General features: G+C 40.2%; 4 protein-coding genes across 7 annotated transcripts; 1 reads left to right on the top strand and 3 right to left on the bottom strand.

Annotated features, from left to right (window-relative positions):
- Positions 1–165: 165 nt before the first annotated feature.
- LOC109525599 (chemokine-like receptor 1) lies at positions 166–3,499 on the bottom strand. Of its 2 annotated transcripts, none has more exons than XM_019886199.1 (2): positions 3,432–3,499; positions 166–1,733 (listed from the first exon to the last, which is right to left on the bottom strand). In XM_019886199.1, the coding sequence occupies exon 2, from the start codon at positions 1,720–1,722 to the stop codon at positions 616–618; it is 1,107 nt and encodes a 368-aa protein (XP_019741758.1). In that variant the 5' UTR covers positions 1,723–1,733; positions 3,432–3,499; the 3' UTR covers positions 166–615. The 2 variants fall into 2 exon arrangements, with proteins under 2 accessions (XP_019741758.1, XP_019741759.1); XM_019886200.1 differs by lacking the exon at positions 3,432–3,499 and adding an exon at positions 2,586–3,181.
- Positions 3,500–3,806: 307 nt separating this feature from the next.
- Positions 3,807–9,223, bottom strand: LOC109525597 (chemokine-like receptor 1). 3 transcript variants are annotated; one of them, XM_019886196.1, is made up of 4 exons: positions 9,104–9,223; positions 7,322–8,494; positions 5,563–5,600; positions 3,807–4,569 (listed from the first exon to the last, which is right to left on the bottom strand). In XM_019886196.1, the coding sequence occupies exons 1-3, from the start codon at positions 9,206–9,208 to the stop codon at positions 5,598–5,600; spliced, it is 1,281 nt and encodes a 426-aa protein (XP_019741755.1). In that variant the 5' UTR covers positions 9,209–9,223; the 3' UTR covers positions 3,807–4,569; positions 5,563–5,597. The 3 variants fall into 3 exon arrangements, with proteins under 3 accessions (XP_019741755.1, XP_019741753.1, XP_019741756.1); XM_019886194.1 differs by lacking the exons at positions 3,807–4,569; positions 5,563–5,600 and having other exon boundaries at positions 5,650–8,494; XM_019886197.1 differs by lacking the exons at positions 3,807–4,569; positions 5,563–5,600 and having other exon boundaries at positions 5,650–8,469; positions 9,104–9,205.
- Positions 9,224–17,678: 8,455 nt separating this feature from the next.
- LOC109525603 (trypsin-3-like) lies at positions 17,679–24,214 on the top strand. The gene is made up of 5 exons (XM_019886205.1): positions 17,679–17,753; positions 22,276–22,435; positions 22,522–22,784; positions 23,741–23,877; positions 23,961–24,214. Exons 1-5 carry the CDS (start codon positions 17,693–17,695, stop codon positions 24,108–24,110), a joined length of 771 nt encoding a protein of 256 aa, XP_019741764.1. The 5' UTR covers positions 17,679–17,692; the 3' UTR covers positions 24,111–24,214.
- LOC109525601 (ethylmalonyl-CoA decarboxylase-like) lies at positions 19,070–22,087 on the bottom strand. The gene is made up of 6 exons (XM_019886204.1): positions 21,943–22,087; positions 21,545–21,717; positions 20,993–21,135; positions 20,629–20,681; positions 20,459–20,539; positions 19,070–19,869 (listed from the first exon to the last, which is right to left on the bottom strand). The coding sequence occupies exons 1-6, from the start codon at positions 22,005–22,007 to the stop codon at positions 19,452–19,454; spliced, it is 933 nt and encodes a 310-aa protein (XP_019741763.1). The 5' UTR covers positions 22,008–22,087; the 3' UTR covers positions 19,070–19,451.
- Positions 24,215–24,872: the final 658 nt, after the last annotated feature.

Here is a 24,872-nt window from a genome sequence, read left to right as displayed (position 1 = left end):
AAATGTGTGGTGCATTTTAAACTGGAAACAAAAACTATGCACAATCATGTACAATCATGATAAGGAGCAAGAAAGAACCTTTTGTAGGTAAGAATATTTTTTCTAAATGTTCTGTATTAGCACATGCTTTGAAATTGACAAGAGAGTAAAACTCATCAAAACCAGTGGAAAAATGAGCAAGTTATCACTTATTTTCAATTTACATTGATCACCACCAATCGCCATGTCGATAACGAGCCAAATTGCTAACCGAGATGACTGTCCATGTTCATCAGAAATTGGATTAGTCACATCAAGCTTGATTTTTAGATGCTTGTGTATCACTGTTGTGCTGCCATGAAAGCAAGGTCTGTCTCACAGGTTTTGTATCACATTCCTCTTTTGCATTTTTGGTGGAATGCCAAATGCCAAAAACACAATTTAATTGGCTGTGGGGTTTTAACACAACATGCCAGAACAATATATTCACTAACAAACATCCTGTCAATGTTTAAAAACTTAAGACACCCAAACCAAGAATACAGACGACAAAATCAAAACAGGAATATATAAATTTGTTGCAATTATTTCCATTGTAATATTTCAGTATTTGTTGGCAACATGTTTTAGAGAAAATCAGAGTTTACTATTTTCATTGCCCTGAGTGGTTTCAACTGTCTTTGAGTCCGCTTGAGTGTCCTCTTCCTGGAAAGCATTCTCCAATACTTTCACAATGGATTTGCAAACTTTATCCTTGAAATCTTGTCCCATGAACACATAGAGCAGTGGATTTAGACAACTGTTGAGAAAGGCCAAGCTTGTGGCTATTGGCAGCCCGAGTGTTATAACATTTTGGATGAGTACACTTGAATACTGATGACTGGTTAGCTCCATTAAAACAATGACGTGAAAGGGAGCCCAGCAGAGGAAAAAAACAATTATAACGGCAGCAATGATCTTAAAGGTGCGACTCGATTGGCTGGCCAGGTTGGGATTCTTTCTGAGACGATGGATGATGGCAGCGTAACAGGCGACAATGACGGTGAAGGGGATCGCAAAACTCAGGAGGAAGCGAGTCACGGTTATGGCCCGATGGCGAAACAGTCGGAGCTGAATTTGCTCTGGTGTGAAATCGTCAGAAAATGCAAAGTTGTTGAAGCAGTTAATGACCTCTTCGTTGAAGAAGGATGGCTTCGTATCCCTGAAGATGAAGAATGGAGTGCTTAGAATGAGAGCCAGCACCCAAACACACAGACTCACACGGGAAGCCTTCTGGACACTGCGGTGGTTCTGAGCCCAAACCGGCAACAACACGGAAACGCATCGATCAATGCTGATCATCATCAGGATGTAAACACTGGCGAACATATTGAGAGCGCTAACTGCACTACTTAGTTTGCACATGAACGTCCCAAAGGGCCAGTGGAATTCTAAAGCAGTGTACGTCACACTCAAAGGAAGAAAGGCTGTGAAGAGAAAGTCAGCCACAGCGAGGTTGAGGAACCATACTGTGCTAACGGTTTTCTTCATCATGAATCCAGTGACACATATCACCACGCCATTGCCCAGCACACCCAGGACAAAAGCCAGGGAGTAAACAACAGTTGACATGATGTTGAGAGAATCCCTCAACTGAGAATTTGAATCGCTTGTATGATTGCCAAAAAAGTAATCTGTCTCATTGAGGTCTTCTCCAAACACCGCGACTTTATTAATGGGAGAGACAGATGTCATGACCTCCATCGTCCTGAAACCTGCAAAGAAAAACATGTTATTTTTTTTCTTCGTCCAAACACTCCCCATCGCGGTTCATAGTGATGCTGTTTACAGAATAAGCAGTTATGCAACATGCTGCAAGTTCCTCCGTTGACAATGAAATGGTTACTTCCTTATGTCGTTATTCCTGTTGGCTAACCAATGAAAGTTGCGTACATCTCTACGTACAAGGGGTCCTCAGTTTCGGATGATACCAACATATGTTTCGAGGTTACGAATGGCATGGTATGAACTAGTTTGCGCAGAGGTCCAAGAATATGCGATCATGCGGCACAAAATACACAGTTTTCATTTGATATTTTCATATTTATTGTTTAGAAGTGTTTTTTTCATATATTCATAGATTTCCTGTAATTATGACTTTACTATTGCATTAGCATCGGTTAGTGATGGACTATAGCTGGTTCGAACTTGTGGACAAGTGTGTTTTGTCATTGCCGTAGAAAGAACACTCCATTGTAAGCCAACGGACCCCTGAACGCAATCTTTATTGATATGAGCTAACGCCAAGCATGAATGTGGGTGAAACTTCATTCCTGTCCATTAATAAAGGTGTGCCTCAGAGTCATATCGTAGGTCCTCTTATTTTTTATGTCTGACAAAATGTTAACACGACGATGATGTGATGATGGAGGTTTTTGTCTAATAACTTCATTTATTGGCACTTTAGAAAAGAGTGAATCCATTTGTTGTCTGTTTCCCAACCTTTATTGAGGCAAGGAAAAAAAAAAATTTACATTAGAAAAAAAAATCTTACAGCTCAATAAAAAGCAGAAATGTCACAAAGTTTAAATGTTGAAATAATGATGAGCTCATCTTAATTTCCTCACAAATTTACTTACAGCCATTTCGTAAAACCCAAAGCTTGATATACTTGCCTGAATTGATGAAAAATACAGTACAATGATGTTGAATATTTTTCGGACCAAGGGAAATTGAAAATTTTCCTGTGTCATCCCTGATGACCTAAAACGGCACATTCCTCAGTGGCTGGAAATTACTGGATGAATGTTCCAAACTAACCTTCCACACAAGAATAACAACATAGTTAAAACTAAAGAGCCTGAATTATGTCTTATAAGTCTCTGTCAGTGTCTTTTAAATCCTATTTACAGTAAATATTCAGTATGTAGGGAAAAAAATGAACTGGGCCACCCAGTAGCTATGAGCTGTAAAACGCTGAGTTTTCTCGGCTTTAGAAATAATGATGCCATAAATTAAGGTCCATCACCAAAAAAAGCAGAATATCTTGCAAAATGTAATTTATTTCAGTAGTTCCATATAAATATTGAAACTCATATGTGGTGGTATGATACAGGGTGGAACATGTGCTGATTTATTTCTATATATATATTTAAAAAAATAATAATTTTCATTATTATACTTAAAGCTAAGAAAGACGGTGATTCTTTAAAAATTCACTCTCAGTAAATCAGATTTTGCCATGGGAACTGATCAAAATGATTTTTAATACAAAAATTAGGTTGCGATTGTCATTCTGAAAAGTATTTACCGGTGTGCTTGTTGTTTAATTCATCCAAGTAATATATGTATAAATATATCAATTAGCAATTTTTATTGAACTACTGAAATAAATGAACTTTTGGACAATATTCTAACTCATTGGGATGCACCCGAGCCAAATAACAACTCAAATAATAGAATATGTACCGTACCTTTCTCAAAGCTCTCCAGTGGGGTGAAGCTGAGACAAAAGGCGAAATTACCCAAGTCAATCGCTCTAATAAAGCAACCGGTGTGATGACACTACCTACTTGGTGTGACTCAAAGTTCATATGCACTTCACTTTGAAACGCTTATTCTTTCTGTGTGTATAGTATCTTAAAAAACATTTTGAAAGTTTCCTAAGCTAAAGGGAAGTTAGAGCTTCGGAAACTCACGCTAGCAAAGAGAACACGCAAATTTAGGGGACGTGCGCAAAGCTTGGCCAACATGCTCCCATTAGTTTATTCTTGTTTCTGTTGATGTTTCATTTTGAGACGCTGATGGATTCTCACTCCATCCCAAGCCTTAGACTCACAACATGCCCATTTTTTTTTTTTTTTTTGGTTGTCGACACATTCTGCAACATTTTCTAGTCAGACTTCAGCACTCTGGAATGCCCTACTAGCGGATATTAGAGTGGTTATTTCTACAAATGTGTTAACTAGGACTATTTACATATATATAAAGATACCGTGTTGCAATTGAATTTACATTAAATCAATTATCCAATTCTGTAATGCATCAAAGACATTAAAACATTAATAAAATCTGAATGAATACATTTGATACACCCATTTTAAGAAAAATCTTTGAAATAAATGCAACAAAAACTCGAAACTCTTAATTGGCTACTGATGGACATTCAGACCTAAACACTTAAAAAATAAATAAATAAAGATCGGTTGGATTTACTTAATTTGGAAAAAGTGCATCGGTTTCACCTAATTAAAATGGTAAACAGATGTAATTTTCTTGTGTTTGTAACAAAAATAAACAAAGAATTTGAATTAATAAGACATTTAAATCTTATGCAACTGAATATTAACTACTTTTTGTTCAGTGTAAGAGATGCCAATTTGACACCATTTCTGTTTCGACTGAAGAGGCATCCATCCATCCATCCATGATCTGATCTGCTTAAAAATAGAGTTCAAAAATATTCAGACAATTGAGCTGTCTTTAGCTGATGATGAGCGCAAAGTTGACCTGCACACACTTGTGGCAATGTCCCATTTCGTTGGGTTCTGTGCATCTGGATAATTGCTGGGTCTTGCTAACGGCTCCGATGTGGCCATTCTTGTTGGGTCTCTGTGAAAGAATAGGAACATTTAATGAGTGGTAACCATAACAGTCAACTCAAACAAGTCACAGTGTAACACAAGAAAATAAAGCCAGCAACAAAGATCATAAGCAGAAAAAGCCAAAGCACACATTTAAAAATCCCCCAAACAGCAGAGCCAATACCAGACTGGAATAGGCTGGAATTAGGCCACAAAGTACATGACCCTGACGGAGACCGTGGCCGGTTCTCAATAAAAATATTCACATGATAGCCCTTCAATTTTGGGTGCCTTGAACTTGGCAAGTTCAGAGTGGAAATACGACCTTCCTGAATGGAACAACTCTGCAAAGACGTTTGACCGGTTGGAATGTAAGCAGACTTCATAATGCAACACAAGGCATCATGGGGTCGTAAGCAAACTGAAGGTAACACAAGTCACCTCCTGATTGCATCCAAAAACGATGGGAATAACAGAGAATGGAGAATCCTGAGACAAAATTTACGCGTATAAAGGAGACGTTACAAAACAAACAGGTTCAAATGTAATGAACATTAAGGTTTTCATTGTGCCACATGCAACATGGAAATCGCTGCCTTGCAGGAGAATAAAAGCAATACGCTCCACTATGCGATATACTGCAGACCCTGTGTCTCAAATTGTTTGCTTCATGAAATTATGAGAAATGCAAAACAGTGCCCCTTGCTGGTTGAATATAAAACAAAACCAAAGGAAAGCACCTAAAAAAACAACCGCAATAGAAATGTGTACTAAACAGTGCTCGTGAGTGAGCCACATGTTTATAAATTGTACTTACGGTACAGGGAAATGTGGAAAAGCAGCTTTTTTTTTTTTTTTACCGGCTGTGTTTTGTTACGTCATCTATATATCATTTATTGCAGAATAGAATTATTGACATCTAAAAATGATATAAAAAATAAAGATATCCATCCAATTCTTTGACAATATGTTTTGTAAACAATAAAACTTCGAGAAAATCGAGAATTCAAAGTAGACTTACATGGACTTAAAGAGTCTTTGTTGAGCCACTGGAGGTCACTAGAGAGAACACATGAATGGATGTTACAAAGCAGCTTCAATGAACGAATTCTTCAAGATCACTTTTATTGTACACACACACTTTTTTTCTATCATTTACATTTTTTTTTTTTTTTTACATAACAGTTAAGCTTTCTTAGACAGGTCGTGTGCTTACATAGCAATACGCATACCATGACATGTGGAGTCCGTAACTACTTAGAGGGGACAAAAGTACAAATGACTGTATTGTGTAAGGCTGCTCTACGATAAGAGTGTACTGTACGTCCATTTGAAATATGTGGAGTCATTTCTCATGTTTTTTTTGGGGGGGGGAGTGCAAAATAAACAAAAAAAAATATCAGTTAAAAGAAATAACTCAGAACATTTTGAGAAAGATTCTTTTCTTTGGATCGTGACAGTATAGCCTGCATTTAGTAAGTAGAGCCTTTAACAGCCATTTATAACGTATTAAAGCATGCAGTTCATTCCAGTTCTAGAGTAAGAATAAAAATACATGGTTGAAAGTGCAAGTTTGGTATTGGTGCTGATGAGTATTATTTATTTATCTATTCAAATAAACAACCTGCTTCTCGAATGAGGACTTGTGAAATGACAATTACTGTATCTTAGAATCATTTCCTCAATTAATGGTGTCGCCACTAATAGACACCTCAAATAGGTGCATCATTCACTTTAGGTAAATAAATAGAAAACTCTGTGTTCCCATTGAGGGGAAAAAAAGAAGTAAGTAACGGGCCCATTTCAACTCGGTAGTTAACCAAAACCGGAGTAGGATACTGAAACAAGAAAACAGTCTCTTAGATGAATGAAAGTGTTTTTCGAATGAGTTTGCTTTGCAGTAATATAGATGATCCCATATTAGGTGGAAAATACAGTATATCTTCAATGATCATTGTCGTTTCAGTCAACTTGCCCCACGATTTTGTTTATGTTTCAAGTAGCTGTACGTGTCTTATTTATTTTACCCTGTCTGCCTTGATTCTTGCCATTTTGCAGCATATCTCGAAAATACAAAATTCTTATTTTGTGTGAAAGTCCAGTTTCACTTGATGTAAATTCGAATGAAATGTCCACAAACAAAACTGGCCATTCTTTGCAGAAACACTCCATGTACAGGTACTAAGTAGATGGGACTTGGGACAGGCACTTGACTAAATTCTCTGGATCGACTCTGGATTTGTTTGAGATGGGAGCAGCTCTCTGAATGTTTTAAACTCCTGTTTTCATGCCAGTGTCGTATTGAGTGTAAAAATACCGCTGGACAGCCGAGGTCTGCGGTGATGTATCTCAACTTTCCATAGCTGACCTCATGCATTTCTTATTTATGCCAGTCGAGAGTGAATCAGCGGCATCTCATTGGGGTGCAGCCAAGTCGTGCGCAATGTTTTTGGTCTTGATTGCTTCATAACACAATTTAACAACAATCAACCGCTCCACACCGACTAAATCCTTCACAATCATTTCACAGAATTTTATACACATCCCTAGTTGGTTTCAAATTGCACCGTTTCCTCTTTGGAGTGACCATACAGCTAGCATGATATAAAAAAAATACCCACAGTCTACAAATGCATCACAGCTTGGTTACAATGTTTTGAACAGTCACATTGTAAATATTGTAAGTGTGGATTCGTAGCAGTTGAGGCAAAAAACTGTGATTATTTGTCAGATACAATGGCTATGTACAATTACAGTATTTAACGTGGGCAGCTTTATACCTCAGCTTCAGAAAGGGACTTCTCTTTGCTTCGACTGGTGACCATTGAGTTTGTATAGGTGTACGAGCGGGAAATCTCTTCCTGGAAAGCAGTCTCCAGCACCTTCAGGATGGACTTACGAACTTTATCTTTGAAATCTTGTCCCATGAAGACATAGAGCAGCGGATTGAGGCAACTGTTGAGATAGGCTAGACTGGTGGCTATTGGGACCCCGATAGTGATGACGTGGTCCAATACTTCACTCTCATAATCAGTCATGTGATTGACCAACTCGATCAGAGCTAGAATGTGATAGGGAGCCCAGCACAGGAAAAAAGTGGCAATGACGGCAGCGATGATCTTGAAGGGGCGACTCGACTGGCTGGCCAGGGTCCGGTTCCTACGGAGGCGGTGGATTATCACGGCGTAACAGGATACGATGACGGTGAACGGGATGACAAATCCCAGAAAGAAGCGAGTCATGGTCATGGCCTGATGGCGGAAGTATCGCACCTGGGTCACTTGTGGCGTGACATAATCATCAGAGAAGGCAAAGTTATTGAAGCAGTTGATGATCTGGTCATTGTTGTATGACGGCCCGGTGTCCCTGAAGATGAAGTAAGGAGTGCTCAGGATTAGGGCCAGGACCCAAACACCCAGGCTCACACAGGATGCCTTCTGCACGCTGCGATAGTTCTGAGCCCACACGGGCCACACCACTGACACGCATCGGTCAACGCTGATCACCATCAGGATATAGACGCTGGCGAACATGTTGAGGAAGCTGATGGTGCTGTTCAGCTTGCACATGAACTTGCCGAAGGGCCAGTGGAAATCCATGGCGGTGTAAGTCACGCTCAAAGGAAGGAATGCTGTGAAGAGGAAGTCGGCCACAGCCAAGTTGAGGAACCAAACGGTGTTGACTGTTTTCTTCATCTTGAATCCAGTGACCCAGATCACCACGCCGTTTCCCAACACGCCCAGGACAAAAGCCAGGCAGTAGACGATAAGAGACATGATGTTAAGAGATTGCCTCAGCTCGGCGTGGTCGTCACTGTCGTCGTACTCATCCCCGTCGTCGTAAAACGTGCCGTTTGCGATGCTGGCGTCAGAAACGTTTATATCATAGTAGGGCGTCGCACCCATTACGTCCATCATTGTCCTGAGACCTGCAACAGAAATACCCAAAAAAATCTAACATATCAATTAGGGAAGGAAAAAGTACACAGTTGTAATTTTATGACAGAAAAAAAAAACATAGTTTAAAAATACCAATAAATTGATTGCAGTAATCTAATTCAAATTCAGTATTTTACACGGCAGTAGTTGTTTTTCCTTTATTAATATTTATTCACACTGGATTCATTTGTACAGTTTTATACAATGATTATTTTACATTTAATTGTGACCCTCCAACAATAAATTGCCAGTTATTTCAAGAGTATCTTCATGCCCCCCCAGCCCCCCTTCCCATGATGACCTCTTTCTATGCACAACATAATTGCTCTGTGGTGGGAAATCATCTTTCTATGAAAACAAACATGTACGTGTAATTCATAACGGCAGCTCATTAGATAAACCACACCGAATGAAAGCACTTAATCAGCGAGCGTGAACTCCTGCTTAATTAACACGTCGCAATCAGACCAATTGCTAGTTCCAATTGCCTCTTATTTACTCGAAAAACAACTACTATAACAACAACAAAAAGTGTGTGCTATAGGTCCTAAAATAGATGTCGGGTGTCGTTTAAAAATATTCACATTGTTTTCAAATTAAATCAAATACAAAAACACACAATACCTTCTTCTCGTGTAGATGTGTCCGAAGCAGAACGCTGACTGCTCCTTGCAAGCTGCAAACGTCTCGACTCAGTCTCATGAAAATGTCTGACGTCACCAGCCACATTGAGGCGGGACCACAAGCGCCCCTGAACCTACCCCCACTCCTACACCCCTCCATGCTTTTGTCATGTGTTTGTGCACCGCGATCCTGTCTTGGAGAGATCAACCATCGACAAGTTTGTGCACACTTGATGGAAGATAAAACACACACACACACGCACAAAGTATGTCAGGACAGAGTGATGCCGTGTCACAACATGTCTTTTATTTTTTTTGTGTGTGTGTTTTTGGAATACATATAAGAGCATTTGTCTTTTGGGAAAGTCCACAAGTGAAAACAGAAGCACAATCCAGAAAAGTGGTATGTTGAGATGACAACCTGAGATGGGTGAGGAGCTGCTGTCTCTTCATTTGCACCAATCACAACATGTTTTTCTCATCGTGGGCCGAGCTCAGTTTACTTGAGGTTAACTCTAATTGCTGTGTGCTGACTTTGAAATGACATCTGGGCATGTAGGTAACATATTTGTAATGTCCTCTTTTGGTGTGTATTTGGGGGGAAAAAAGAAAAGAAAAAGTCACAGCAGCATCTGTCAATAATTAGGGTTACCAAGCTGTTCGTTGGGAGAAAAAGAAAATCTTTGCAGCTGTCCACTCCACTTTGGACATTGATGGGTCCGAAGCAAAACAGGCGTGGAAGGACAAAATTATGTCTTTAAAACATTTGCCTGGCTTTGACGTGAGTAGATGAACACTACAAAGTTTTGATTTACACTCTTGATAAGGCACAAATAGATAGATATGTACTTTGGAGATAGATGGACAACAGATGAAAGCAGCCGATAGAAAGGTGGATGGAAGAATGATGTTGGGCTGAATGATTTTGAAAAATAACACTCCACTTTGGACATTGATGGGTCCGAAGCAAAACAGGCGTGGAAGGACAAAATGATGTCTTTAAAACATTTGCCTGGCTTTGACGTGAGTAGACGAACACTACAAAGTTTTGATTTACACTCTTGATCAGGCACAAATAGATAGATATGTACTTTGGAGATAGATGGACAACAGATGAAAGCAGCCGATAGAAAGATGGATGGAAGAAGGGATGTTGGGCTGAATGATTTTGAAAAATATTTCCCGGCCTTCCTGTGTGGAGTTTGCATGTTCTGCCCATGCCTGCGTAGGTTTTGTCCGGGTATTCCAGTTTCCACCCACATTCATTCACATTCATTAACTGGGAACGCTTGTACCTTCTTTCTTAAAACCATACATAACTGAACACTCTTAATTGTTTCAGTTCGAGTTTTTCCGAAACACTTCGACTCGCAGTCTTTTAATTGCATGTCCGCCTCATAGTGCAGAGGTCAGGGGTTCAATTCTGGCCCCTGCCTTCCTGTGTGGAGTTTGCATTATTCTGCCCATGCCTGCGTAGGTTTTGTCCGGGTACTCCAGTTTCCACCAACATTCATTCACATTCGTTAACTGGGAACGCTTGTACCTTCTTTCTCACAACCATACATAACCGAACACTCTAAATTGCCCTCAGGTGTGTGCCCTGTGATTGGCTGGCAACCAGTTCAGGTTGTACCCCGCCTACTTCCCAAAGGGAATAAAGTCAACATGTAGACGTACTCAAGTATACAAATGCATTTACACTTATGCGAGCTGTACTATATATATATATATATATATATATGCCTATATATAGAGAGAGAGAGAGAGAGAGAGAGAGAGAGAGAGAAAATAAAACTTACCAACTGACTGAAATTAAGTCATTTTTTTCCCTCCGAACTGCACCCTTTGCAATTCGAAAACTGCATTCTTCTACGTTGCAATGTCGATTTGAATTGGATTACTTGTTCAGCCAAAGAATGATGGAAAAGAAAGAGTAGATTGATGATCAAATAATTCAGCCAACAGATGGCCAGACAGATGAATGACCGAGTCTAAAGACTGACAGAAACATAGCCAGACAGACAGACGCTGACAGATTGATAGATGGATGATGGATGGATGGAGTTATGGATGGATGATATCGGTGGAGAGATAGATAGATAGATAGATAGATAGATAGATAGATAGATAGATAGATAGATAGATAGATAGATAGATAGATAGATAGATAATTAAATATAAAGAAAGAGCTGGATAGAGATATGAACAAATTAACCAACGAAGGGACAAACAGACAAGTCGATCAATTTAGTGATCGAATTCACGCCCTAAGGAGAATTATAGCCAGCAGTAAAGCTTTCACAGAACAAAGTCAAAAAAGGTCTTAAAGAGAACAGGTCAGCATGTTTCTGGTCACTTAAGAATGCTTTTGTCTTCTTTCTCACAACCATACATTCCTAAAAATTTGGCAGTCAAAGGCCATGCCCAAAAAGAAGCATGTTGGAATCTCCAGATGGGCAGTATCCAGACTGGGATCCGCAAACCATGTAATCCACCCGCCCAGATACTACATTGGTATGTCGTACATCGGCATGGCTTCAAAACACAGACCTTGAAAAAAAAAGAAAAAAAATCAAAAAAAGAGTTAAAAATAAAGAGATTACTTTTGACCTAATTTATTTTCAAAGCATAGGGTAATTCTTTCTGACAACTAGCTGAAAGGTCTCGCAGCCTTTCTATTTGAGTGTTTCAACGCGGCGTCGTAAAAGCGCAACGCATTTCAAACACCATGTGGCCGAATTGAAACATAAGCGCTTCATCAACTGAATGGGATGAACATATACACATCTAACACGGGCAAGCGGAATGCATGAAACGGAGTGGGAGTGTTGGCCCCGGAGAGAGTGAAAATCAATCTCTTGCTTGAGGGACCTCAAGTATAGCTCTCTACCTTTCAGTCATCATCTCAGTTTAACCCTGTGGTCACACTTCCTCCCGCAGGGTTAGTCTTCTTGGTTTTTGCAACCCAACTTGCCGCACATTCATCGGTTTGACATGAGATTGGTTGAACTTTTTTTTTTGAAGTCTCTAAAGGAATGTTGCAAAACATATGAAATGCGGTGTTTCCGTCATGACTGTGCTTCAGCGATGTGATGGTGAAGAAACAGCAGAGGCTTTGAAGCCATGGAAGTCATTAGATGTTTCTACTGAAACTGCATATTCAATCATTTCACTATTAGGGAATATGGATGAGCTAAATTCTTTAATCCTATATTGGTCAACCGTGCCAATTTTATACAGTTAAACTTAAAGCTGACCACTTTAAAACAGTCCAGCTCACAGGGGAAGTCAACCCCAAAACGGCCTGTTTTCTGAAGCTGAGGCATGATTGGCCGTTACCTGAGCCCTGAGCAACTGTGATGTCATTTTCAATCGACAACAAGTGGCAAAATGGCCGCCCCTGAGATGGACAAAAAAACGGTAGATTTGAGATGCTTAACTCAAAGTCCACAAACGCTATTTTAATCAGACTGTCATGTTTGATTTCATGGGGCTGTGTCGAACATTTTTGGATTGACTTCCCCTTTTAACTAGGTGACGACCCGCTACGAGACAATGGAACTTCCTGTGTTCTTCTTTTCTCATGTTGTGCTCTTCTCATCACAAATGGTTCCAGCTGGTCGCTAGACTTGATAAATTTCAGGCACAGTCAAAAGAAAATACATAACACACTCGCAGAGTCATTGACGCCATCCTGACGTATGCTGGACTTGCGTGATATTCTGAATCCTTGTCATGCATAACAGCGCTGAGCATTTGTCATAAGTGTTTCAAAAACAAGCCAAAGAAAAAACAAACCACATGCACGGAGTTGGTCATTTGATGCCGGCTGAAGTGAGCTCTCGTCAGGTGTTAAGGTTTACGTGCACTATTCTGTTGTCTTGTCTTACACAACAGCACTGACCTTTTGACATAAGTGCTTGCGGGGTGGGGGGGAAAATGAGACAAAAAGCCAAAGAAAAAGCAAAACGCATGCACAGTGTCAGTTCTTTGATGCTTGCTGAACTGAGCGCTCATGAGGTATGCTGGCATGGGACTTGGGCATTATTCTGACGTTTTATTTGCACTTTTGGGGAAAAAAAATAGGGCCAAAAGGCACCAAAAGCCAATGAAAAAGCAACATGCATGCTCAGACTCAGATTTAGTTGAATTCCACACGGTACAACTTCAGGTGCATTTGACTTTAGAGCGGTGAGCTTTATAATGATAATTGGACATTTGTTTATTTCACAAGTTGGTGTGGTAAAACACAATATGCTGCTCAAAATGGCGAGATGATCAGAACTGCAAAGTAAGCTACCAAGACCTGCCCAACCCCAAAACCGAGTTCCCCGCTAATATACAAACACAACCACACAGGAACAGATCCCTGCCAATAGTCCAGATGTGAGGGGGAGGAAGAATGGGAAACGGGGGGAGTAAAAAACACTCCAAGTCAGGGATTGTGTCCATTTACACACGCTCACGCTCAGCTTGAGTTCGAACAACGCCCTTTTTGGAGCGCGTGGGAGGACTCATTACCAACTATTGTATCTCGGACACATCAATAACCAAAGCTTCCCCATATGCTTGCACCCCGACCAACAAATGCACGTCAGCAACCTCCGAAAAACGACCGCGTCTGCTCGAGCTAAAGTCTAGACAGACGGTCGACTTTGTTTAAATTAGATTGAATGCGTTTGACAAATTTTTTATCCCCCCCCACCCCCAAACCTTTTTTGTACGCAGTCTTCTCACAGAAGCAAAAGACACAGCGTTTTGCTGGTGTCTGTAGGGGATATTAATAGTCATCTCAAGGCTATAGTTTGAGGGAAGCCTTTTGAGTGCGGAGCTTTGCCAAAGTTCTTGATTTACCAACCAAGCCTGCAATTATGCGTACACCACACAAATACCAATTTGGGTGTGTAGAAGGAACCAGTGGAGGCTTAAGGAGAATGCCAGAGCAGAACGATCTACGCAGTTGGACTATGTGGCTTTATTATTCATGATATTGGATTTGGGGAGGTGGGGGAATAACCCATCGTGCTAAAGCACAATGTATGCACGCTACTGTCTGCGTGTCCTTGTGTGTGGCGCAGCGGCACGCTAATAACATAGTGGAGTTTCCACAGTCATTCTACTGTAATTCAACTGGTATTTATCATAGCTATGCAGTGCAAAACAGTTAAGCACGCCGCGTTTTGCTTTCGGGGCCTGAGTGAGACAATGCTGATGGAACTTGTGGATTCCGGTTACGGCGGCGTCATAAAGACACAAATAGTGGGAATCCGCAGAAAGCTGAGCCCTCAAAAGTTTGTTGGTCTTGTTCCGGCGCTGACTGGGAGTCAGATCTTGGTCTCCCCGAGTGTGGAACGGTCGGGGATTTTGTTTTTCCAAGTCAAAATGAGTGCCAACTGTGCTTGCCCCCATTATGCCTCATTGGTGTGTTCTTTTTTTTTTCCACAAAATACACCGCACACAAGGGGGAAAAAAGCTATGCCTCAACAACCAAAACCACTTCCTTACTTTGGTCCTTATATTTTCCACCACAAGGTTTGGTGCCTTCCAGCAGACCAAAGGGATATGAATAATCAACCTTGGCTCCATCTGACAGAAAAGAAGCCTGGTAATGCATAAGTCATACAGTGCTTTCTTTTTCTCGACCGGTTTATTTGGAGGCACAGTTGAATGAGATGAGGGGAACCGGAACTGGTTAAATAGGGGGCACCAGATGGTCAAATAAACACAATTCCCTACTCGTTGCAAGGTCAGCAAGACTAAAATTAACATTAGGACCTATGTAATTATCAATATAATTGAGTTCAGATACAAGGCAAAAACGTTTTTTTTTTTTTTTAAACAAATGCCTTTTATTTATCCACTTTAATCAATTCTGCTCTGCAGATGTGTCAATAAACAGGCATCTGGGTGTCACATGTCACAGCGAGAAAATTTAACACTTGATCGACTGAGTTCATTTCTATTAAATAATGTATTTATTTGAGTTTATACTCTTCTCCACAACGTCCATTTTAATATACAGTCTATAGTCGACAAAGTGATATTTCTTTGGCAAATCAGGGAAGATGTGTATGCAGCATGCTTTCTCGTGATTTCTCCTGCTGTGCAGGAAATTGAAATGGGGTCAGCAGTCCGTGCAAGAACAATAGCAACTATGAACGAGACTAAATACAATTAGTACCATATTTTCTAACGGCGATGAAAAGATGTTTATTAGTCTTCAGTGGATAATGCACCACACGGCAAAGTGGGATACAGCGTCTCAAAGAGGGATGGCCGCGGTTTGCGGAAAGAGTGTGTACAGACCTCTGCTAATCATTTGTGTGTCTTTCTGTGTATGGTATTGGTCAACTGGGCAAGATCGATGAACTTTGCCTCGCAACAAGTGAATACAAAAACGGAATCAGACACATGGTTGCGGTTTACTTTCTGGATCAAAGCTTGATCAAGAATAACAAATGCTTTGTCTTGATTTTGCAGTTAAGAATGTTACCATCGGAAAAGAAGAAGAAAAAAACAGCTTCAGACAGTAAAAGGAGTAGAGTAATGTTCTTGGTTTGTAACCACTACAGAACGTGATCGTTGACTTCCTGCGGATGCTGGAGTGACGAGCAAGGCAACGCGTTGATGACATGATTGAAGTCGAATTTACTAAAACAGAATAAATGAAGAAAATCTTTACGGCTGGTGTCTTTGGCCAAATGTTCAACCCAGTGTACATCATTTATTTATACAAATATGATAGCATATACGGAAACATAAAGATGAAAGCTCAGTTATTGTTATGTTTGGTGGCACCGTGGTGGCATGTTAACAAAAGACATTGTTGATGTTTGAAATTCCCACGGGAACCAAGTCAATGTGGCCTTTCACCATTCACCTAGGCAAGGAGGAAGTGCTTTTGCACGTTGTGCCGAATGCGGAAGTAGGTTGGGTATACGCCGGATTGGTTGGTGAGCCACCATTATGTTGCATTTGGCAGGTGTCAGGCCGGAACCTCCTATGTCACAATTTCATATTTCTTTCACAAATGTATACTATTGGTCCGTCCACATATGTGGGTGATTTTCATTCTTTGTTATGTATTTGTATTTATCAAATGAACGAACAATCTAAAGTGTTGAAATTGGTTAGCTTCCATTGACAATATAATGTGAATGAACAAATATGGCGCATGAACAAAGATTCCGTCCCATTCCAGCGGTATAACAGACACCACTCGTGGTATCATCCATTGTTATTCACAATTGAGAGAGTAAACCGCAGCTCAGTAAAATTATTTGCACATCAAATTGAATTCAGAGAAATGAATACAAGAATAGTAGCAGAAGCTGTTCTAAGGAATGACTCGACAAGGTGGGGCCAATAAATGCTGTTTTGCTTTATTTGAAGTCAAAAAGAATAAGCCCTGAGTTGCAAGACGGAGATGGGGGTTTATGCAAAACTGAGGTCGAACCTGCCTGCGCTGGAAGGGAATGTGTTGTATTTTAGCCTTAAGTGTATAATCACAGGGTTTGGTTCAACGCACTCTCCCATTTTGCTGTCTTCTTGTCTGTTGTCAATTACCGCCTATATGTTCATACATGAGTAACGCACTATGACTCAGAAAGCCACTGCATAATGAATTCATATTTCTGATTTAATAACCATAAACTAAAATGAATTATTGACTGGCAACATACAGGTGACTCACACTTTAGTTTAGCACTGTGGAAGGTGACGTTAAAAACATCACGTTTTGCGATATAGCCACAAACTTCTTGCCATTACAATGAGCTATCGACATTACTGAAATAAAAGAACAAACAAAACACCAACATGCATCGAAAAAAAACAGCCCAAATTGGAAAGATTGTAATCTGTGAATAGAATCTACTTAAAGTTCATAAGCAAAGTGAACACATTTCTGTCATTGAACCTCATGGTTGAACATTTCAAAACTTTAAAATAATAATTATAATACATGTTATTGATTTATTTTCCAATATAATTGTACATGTTAAAGGTTGAATTATTATTTTCAATATCAACACATTTTGGCCATGAGTCTGTCAGCATGACTTGCCTCAGTGTGAGCTATTTTTTGGTTCTTTTTCACTAAATGTTCATTGGCGGTAATAATTTTCAAATTGTTTTAGCATTTAAAATGCAATTTTTCATTTGTATTTTTACTTTTGTTTAGTTTTTACACGGGTGTGCTCACACTAAATCCACTGAACTGTAAACATAATCAATTTATGGGTAATGGAGCAGATGTCTCAATTCTTTGGATACACAAAATCATTTCTGGAGTGTTTTTTAAACAGAAAACACTGAATATGCGTGTGCTACCGTACGTGTCAGACATTTTCGTTCAGAAATCTCACTTTATTGCACAGGGTCCCGCAAGTACTTTTAACAAAACTTCCTCTCAAAAATAACATTAAGGATTTTCTACAGGACATAATACGGAAAATGGACTTTTTAATTTTTATGGATATAGTTTGGGTCTATAGAGGGCCTGCTGACCAATCAAGTGTGGAAAAAAAAAAAAAAAAAAAACAAGGAGATAAGACCACTCACTTTGCTGAGAGGAATATCCTGAAGTCACATGAACACTGCTGGACTCAGGATGAAGCTGTTGGTTTTCTTTGCTCTCTGTGGAATTGCAGGTAAAGTAAAAATAAATTGCATTCTATAGCAAAGAAGCATAGACTTTTCATAACAATCGCGGCTGGGCACTTAATTGATTATCAATTAATTAGACTTTATTTGTCTGACTGATTTAAAATAAATGTATATATTTTACTCTTTTTTAGTGGCTTCCATGTCTTGATTACATTACTTTGACTAACAACATGGCAGTGAACAGCGAGGTTACTTTACAAAAGCAGTTAATTTTGCCAACTCAGCTATTTGGTGTTAATAAATTTGTACAACTCTTGCGATTTATTTCGTGAGTTTTATTGTCTTGAAAAGACAGCATGAGCAGAATCATTTTTGCATTGTTTTCTGTGTAACAAGAAAGGAGGGCGGAGGGCAAAGTTTATCGCGCTGAACATTGCCAAAGACATGATGCCCATGTAAACATTGCAAAAGCGTTATTAAAATCTAACGAGAACCAAAAACACTTTCAACGGTGGCAGTGTGTGTTGACAGCCATTTGTTTGAAGTTTGATTGTGATTGGTTAATTCTGAACAAAGCCACATCCCAGTTTAAGAGGGTGCGTACAATTGTAAAAAAAATTGGAACTTTAATGTTAAGCATTAGTGTTGTACATTTATAAGTTGGCTACAACCCGAGTATCCTCACTGATGTGTTGCTAAAATAGAAGGTTAAACTGGTGCATGTTTGAAGAGTTATTTTAACGCGACGTGTGACAAGATGCTCTTGATATTTTGGGTTTGGTGTGGCTAAATGTCCTTTGGTTTTGACATTGGTTTTAAATCCAATGAGGCAGTAAATACATCAAGCCGTTCCGAATCAAAAAGTTTGAAGTTACTCTACGAGCTTAATCTCCTCAGTTGTTACCACTTTAAATGGATTTTTTTTTTTGTAACAATTTTCGCTTGGAAATTTTTTTTACTTGGGTTTGTGAATTTAATAAATGGTCATTTCATCATCACGTGGTCTTTCTTTTTGCCCTACTATTATGTGTGACTTGCAATTGTTTTCCTTTACAACACTGGTGTCAAAGTCAAGGCCCGGGGGCCAGATCCGGCCCCCATGTCATTTTATGTGGCCCGCGGGAGCAAATCATGTGTGTTGACTATCATGATTCTTGCTGAAATATGTACCGAAATGTCAAATTGTCATGGGTAATAACATTGAGATTTTGCACCGGCCCTCCGAGGGAAGCCGTAACTCCGAAGTGGCCTGCGACAAAAAATGAGTTTGACACCCCTGCTTTACAACAATAAATTTCGACTAACAGATGACATTTGTCACAAAAGCATCCCTTTTTGAATCCCAAATAAGCTTACAAAATAAGTATTCTTAGTGTGGTGAATGTTCACCGTGTCTTTAATAAAACCAAAGCAACTAAATTTACAAGGTCAAGGATCAGATGAGAAAATAAAAATGAAAACACGGCAAAAAAGATGTACGTGATTTTTTTTTCCATAATGAAGCGTGACACCCTACTATTGTAAACAGTGTCAATGAAACACGCTCAGAACAATTTCAGGTTACATGACAAATGACAGACTAGTTTCAGACCAGTTTCTCTCGGTGGGTTAACATCATCCTAGTTGTTAAAATGCACTGCAGCAAGGTTTTATTCATTCCAAGTTTGACCGACACAGTTTCCACTGTTGGGTTTATTGCAATGATTCAAGTCTTTTGCATTTGACTGGTCAATATGATGTGCTCATTTGTGTTTCGACTTGCTGGTAAGTGCCTGCAGGTTGGATGGACCACCCCAAACAGTACCAAACACCTCCCTCTCAGTCCTCAGAGCCTCCGTTAGAGGGAGCTCTCGCCCTGACAAGGTGACCTTTTTAATAGCCTGGATAACTGCTGGTGGCCCTTTCGTGTAGTGACTGAGCCACTTCTCAGCCTGCTGTCGGACAGTCCCCACACCTTCCTCGACCAGGGGGTCTTTGAGAGCTCCGTCTGCCAGCCGAATATGAAGGCCAAGTTCAGGATCCACTTTTGAAGCACTGCAGAGCAACTTGAGGCAATTCTGGCTTCCGACAAGATAGACGAGTCGAGCAGCTCCGCCCCAGCCTGGGACCACACCCATGTGTTTGTGGACAAACTGGATCACACTGCCAGGTGCCATTAATCTGAAAAACAAGTATTAGACACAAATGATTTTATGAGCAAGATTGGGTTATCCTGTTTGATGAAAAGGTACACAAAATTCAAGCATATCTCCTCTTTCAATCCAGGTTCGCAAGAGCCCAAGCATACAGTAAGTCTCGGAAAGACTTATCTTGTGAGCAGTGTGTTTCAGGGTTATTGTTCCTCCCAAAACTGCTTGGCAAACAGTTGAAGCTGACAGTTGAAAGTAACCATGCCAAATAGAGGGACAACTGCTTGTGTTGAGCGTTTTTCTAACGTGTCATTTACCACAATAAAATCACAAGGAGAGGAGTTAACGATTAGAATGTACTTAGCATGTAAGCTAACTAATAGTCCAACTTCTTTTTCTTTGTATTTTCCAGTCTTCTGTGGCACGACCCTCAGTTGGTGTAAGACACTCGCAATCGGGATATTTCGCGTGCGTGTGTGTGTGTTGTGCTGTGTTAGACGCCTCGAGTACATCACATACTTTGACGAGGAGGAAGCAACCATTTAACACTGTTTTTCCTTGTCATGTGTGGGGTCCCTAATATTTTAAAAAATGATGGTTCAAAATTGGTGTGTGTGTACCTGAAATCACAGGCAGTGGTAAGTTCTGCGCCTCCACCCAGAGCTCTCCCTTCCACAAGGGCAACGGAGATCAGAGGCAGCCTGCACTGGGAACATCACATAGAGTATTGTGCTCCAAGTACATAAAACCGCATAAGATTTAATGATGCGGCATAAAAATGGCCCCTTGCCTGAGTAGTCTTGTCAGAACATTCTGCATAAACATACACATCTCCATGCCATCCTACAAGACAAAAGCAACATCACTTCAGGAGACAATAATTTACATTCACAATCAAATAACTAGTGGGAGTTTATCAAGAGCCCCTGTTACACAGTAGCAAACTATTTCCACATGAAAAGCAATACAGGTAATCTATTCTGGATGACCAAGCAGCTGAATAGGACACGTAAAAAATTTTACAAACAAAAATAAAAATGAATACGTGTTCAGAATAATTTTTCACACTTCCAAAAATTTGCTGACTTTGATCGCAAGAGAAGTACTCTGCTTAAGGGTGTATGCTTCAGAGCTGCAAACTTTTAGAGTCATACTTGGGGTTTGGATAATTGTTTGAAAGCATTGAGGTCCAATCCGGAACAGAACGTTCCCGCAGCACCCTGGAGTATGAGGCCTTTTCCATCGGCCCACTCTTCCAGGAGGCTCACCTTTTCCTCCAACTGCACCATCATGGTACCTGGGATAGAACAGCACAATTCCCAACCATTACTGAACTAAGGAACACATTTTACATTCGAAAAATCTCATGACACACCACCAAACCTATTTGTCAAAAAGAAAAAAAAGGTAGATCCGCCGGTTTTAATGGTGTCATTTCTCAACTTAACTGAAAGAGCATTTAATCGTCTCTGCCTGTCACTATACGCTGCTGGCATGAATAGATGAATAGAGATTTGTAATTCATGATTTTGGACCAATGAAATGAAATGCGATACTTTCCCACAGCATACCAGTTGATCACTTATGGCACACTAATGTGCCAATGGCAGACTAGGTGGGATTTTCTAGTTTACATGTACGGTAATAGCAAAGAGAAAAGACATGTACAGAGAGTATATCCGGAGTGTTTTTTCATCAAACTTAACCGGTAAAGGCATTCATGTGGGATGGGTTGTTGATTTTGAGGACAGCAATGCCAGACTCCTGTTTGGAAAGATCAATGGAACCTCCAGGGAAGCCCAGCAGCTTGGCCTTTGTTTCCTCCTGGTCAAAATCCATCTCGGTGTAAACTCTGCCACCCATCTGTCTCTGCCACATCCTTGAGAATATATGGCATGTTAAGTCACATTAAACCAATATGCAGATATTTGTCTTCTGCATGGAATAACAAATGTCAATTGAAGACCACTCTGACAATGTCAAATTGAGCATCACTATTTTTGTCAAGGCATTTTTTTGTTGTTGTAATTGCATCTCATTGACTTGACATTGAAGCTTTTGACATTAGAGTGTATTCGACAGAAAAAAAAGTCTCTAAGGATACCTGGCCCAGCTGCCACACACATGGCTCTCCCTCAGGAAATGACGCCTCACTGCATGGATAACCATGATCCTTCAGCATGGACATGAAGCAAAGGCATAATGTTTACATTTACATTGATGGATTTGGCCAAACGACCATGAAAAACAACAATTTCGTTGCTCTCTCTCTCTCTCTCTCTCTCTATATATATATATATATATATACTGTATATATCATTTGAGATGTACAGGTCAATTAAATTGTGGAAGCATGTTTCGATATATATGTACTGTATATATCCACCGTACATGTGATGACTGATTGATATTTACTTTGGTGGTTTGTTAACTTTAGTTGCAGCTGCCCTGAAAGATGACGACAGGATAGTTGGTGGGTACGAGTGTCCCAGAAACTCAGTGCCCTACCAAGTGTCTCTCTTCACGGGCTACAACTTCTGTGGAGGAGTTCTCCTGTCCCCACAGTGGGTGCTCTCTGCTGCCCACTGCAGAACAAAGTGAGAAAGAAGATCATCATAACCGGCACCTTTTAAATCATGAGCCTCCACACAGGAGTATTCATGAATTAATATGCCTCATCTAGATCCAATGTCGAGGTGCGGCTGGGTGAGCACGACATCTGGGAGCCCGAGGGCCCTGAACAGCACATCATGTCTGCGAAATTCATTCGCCACCCCGACTACAACCCCCGCACACAGGACAGCGACATCATGCTCATCAAACTGAGTGAACCCGCCTCTCTGAACAACCACGTGCGCCCTGCGACGCTCCCTTCTGAATGTGCCACTGATGGGACCATGTGCCATGTCTCTGGTTGGGGGAGCATCCGCCCCAGTGATGAAGGCTGTGAGTCATGTGACTAAATTCATTCAAGTCATACTTTTTGGGAAAAAAAAAATGCTTTAAAAGTTTTAGAACAACTTTGCTATCATGTGTGACAACACGCAAGATGTCAGAAAGCTTGGTAGATCAGCTCAGTAAGTTAAAGCAGAGATGGGAAAAGCATGGCCAGCAAGAAACATACATATGAATACATATGAATCTGACCCACCAAACATTTATATGATCAAGAGTCCTCTATTTGTTGCATTAATCTAATTTTTCTCTCTAAATTACATACTTATTCATTTAAAACTCTAAATAACAGTTTCATTCATTTACTGTAAATAACATAAATCATGAACGCATCTGTAACCGAAAGAAGTTAGGGAACCCCGCATATTGGCTGAAGTGACTATAGTCCATCTTCAACAATAAAATAAAAATGAAATGTGGAGAGAGTCACCCCTGCGGCACACAGAGTTCGCATCAACCATATCGCCAGAGATAATGCTGAGTATATCACAGGTGTATTATTGAACACTGGTTAATTATTAATACACGACCATGTTCCCTTGCTATTTCATCATTCGCTATATGTACCACCATTTTTTTAAGTGACCCTTTCAATGGGCTTTTACAGTATATTTACAAACTGTGATGCCGTTCCGAGCAAAAAAGCGTGCGGGAGGGCAAAACCATATTTTTATGAGGTGGTCTCCCTGTATCACGTATTTGCATTTTTTTACCTGGCGCTGAACAGGGCGAGCTGAGAATATTAAAAAAAGAACAATAGTATAGTAAGTGTTTGCCTCCTCACTTCATTTGTTTGATGATGAGTCATTTGATTTCAGCTTGGTTTTAGTCGACTTTGGAGATCCCACTGTACCAAAAAAAAAAAAAAAAAAAAAAACATCATCCGACTGTAAAAGCCTATTTGCTTTCTGCGCACACTAAATCGTCACTCATCCATTCTTATTTAGCAAGGTTTCCTCATACGCTGCAGTGCCTGGATGTCCCTCTCCTGAGTGATGATGCATGTTTTAATGCATATCCTTTCCAAATCACTGACAACATGATCTGCGCCGGTTATCTGGAGGGAGGCAAAGACTCCTGCCAGGTAATTTGAAGATGTCACCTAACGGTGTGTTCCCGCCTCTTGAAGACACACCCGCTGTCAGAATGTGTTTGTTTCATTCACAGGGTGACTCTGGGGGTCCAATGACATGTGAGGGTGTTCTCCAAGGAATTGTGTCGTGGGGGAAAGGCTGTGCGCTGAGAAAGAAGCCCGGGGTGTATACAAAAGTGTGCAATTACGTCACTTGGATCAAGAAGACAATGATAACAGGCTAGACTGATGTGAGAACATCGTGAAATGTCCTTGTGGTCTATCAGTATGGCAACACACAGCATGTGGGTGCAAAAAGAGACTAAAATAAATCATGTGAGAACATGTGCTTTTCGGCCACTTTTTCCCCACACTAGCACAGACCGTGTGAATTACTTTTTTAATTTTTTTTTAAATTTAAAACCTTAATAGGTGCAATATAACTGGACTGACATGTTTTTTGGTCACATCCAAGGGCTTTCATTAGTGTGCAACGATTTATAATGTTGGTAAGCATTACGCTGATGTTGGCAATCCTCAATCTTTTCCAAATTATTTAACACCACCACAGAGCTATGTTTTTATAAAATGGCTGAAAAATGGTCATGTACAAAAATCCTGAGCAGAACACAAATGTACTAACATGACTTTTACCGTCAAGACAACAGTAAATCACAAGAGCATAAAATACTGCGACACTGTGCACGATGTGGCTTTAAAATTGCAAAGCATTTACACGCTCTGGCTTTTGCCCATAATCACTGAATGGAGAGTGTAGTTCCGAATGTAGTATTTAGTCGGCTTTGCTCTGCATTAAAGTGCAATTGGACGGTCATGTTTTCGTGGTTGTGCGTGAACTTAAATGCAGGGGAAACAAACAAAAAATGGTGTACTTGGTTATTTACAGTACATGTAACTTTAAGTCCTGAGCTACTGAAGGAGCGTGTGTACATGATCTGTGAGGATGCCATTTGGGACATTATTGGAATCTCAAAGATTTCAGATTT

The sequence above is a fragment of the Hippocampus comes genome, unplaced genomic scaffold, assembly GCF_001891065.2.
Source record: "Hippocampus comes isolate QL1 unplaced genomic scaffold, H_comes_QL1_v1.1 scaffold335, whole genome shotgun sequence".
NCBI classification, from domain to species: Eukaryota; Metazoa; Chordata; class Actinopteri; order Syngnathiformes; family Syngnathidae; genus Hippocampus; species Hippocampus comes.
Note: the sequence above shows the minus strand (reverse complement) of the source record. Positions and strands in the feature narration are given on the sequence as shown.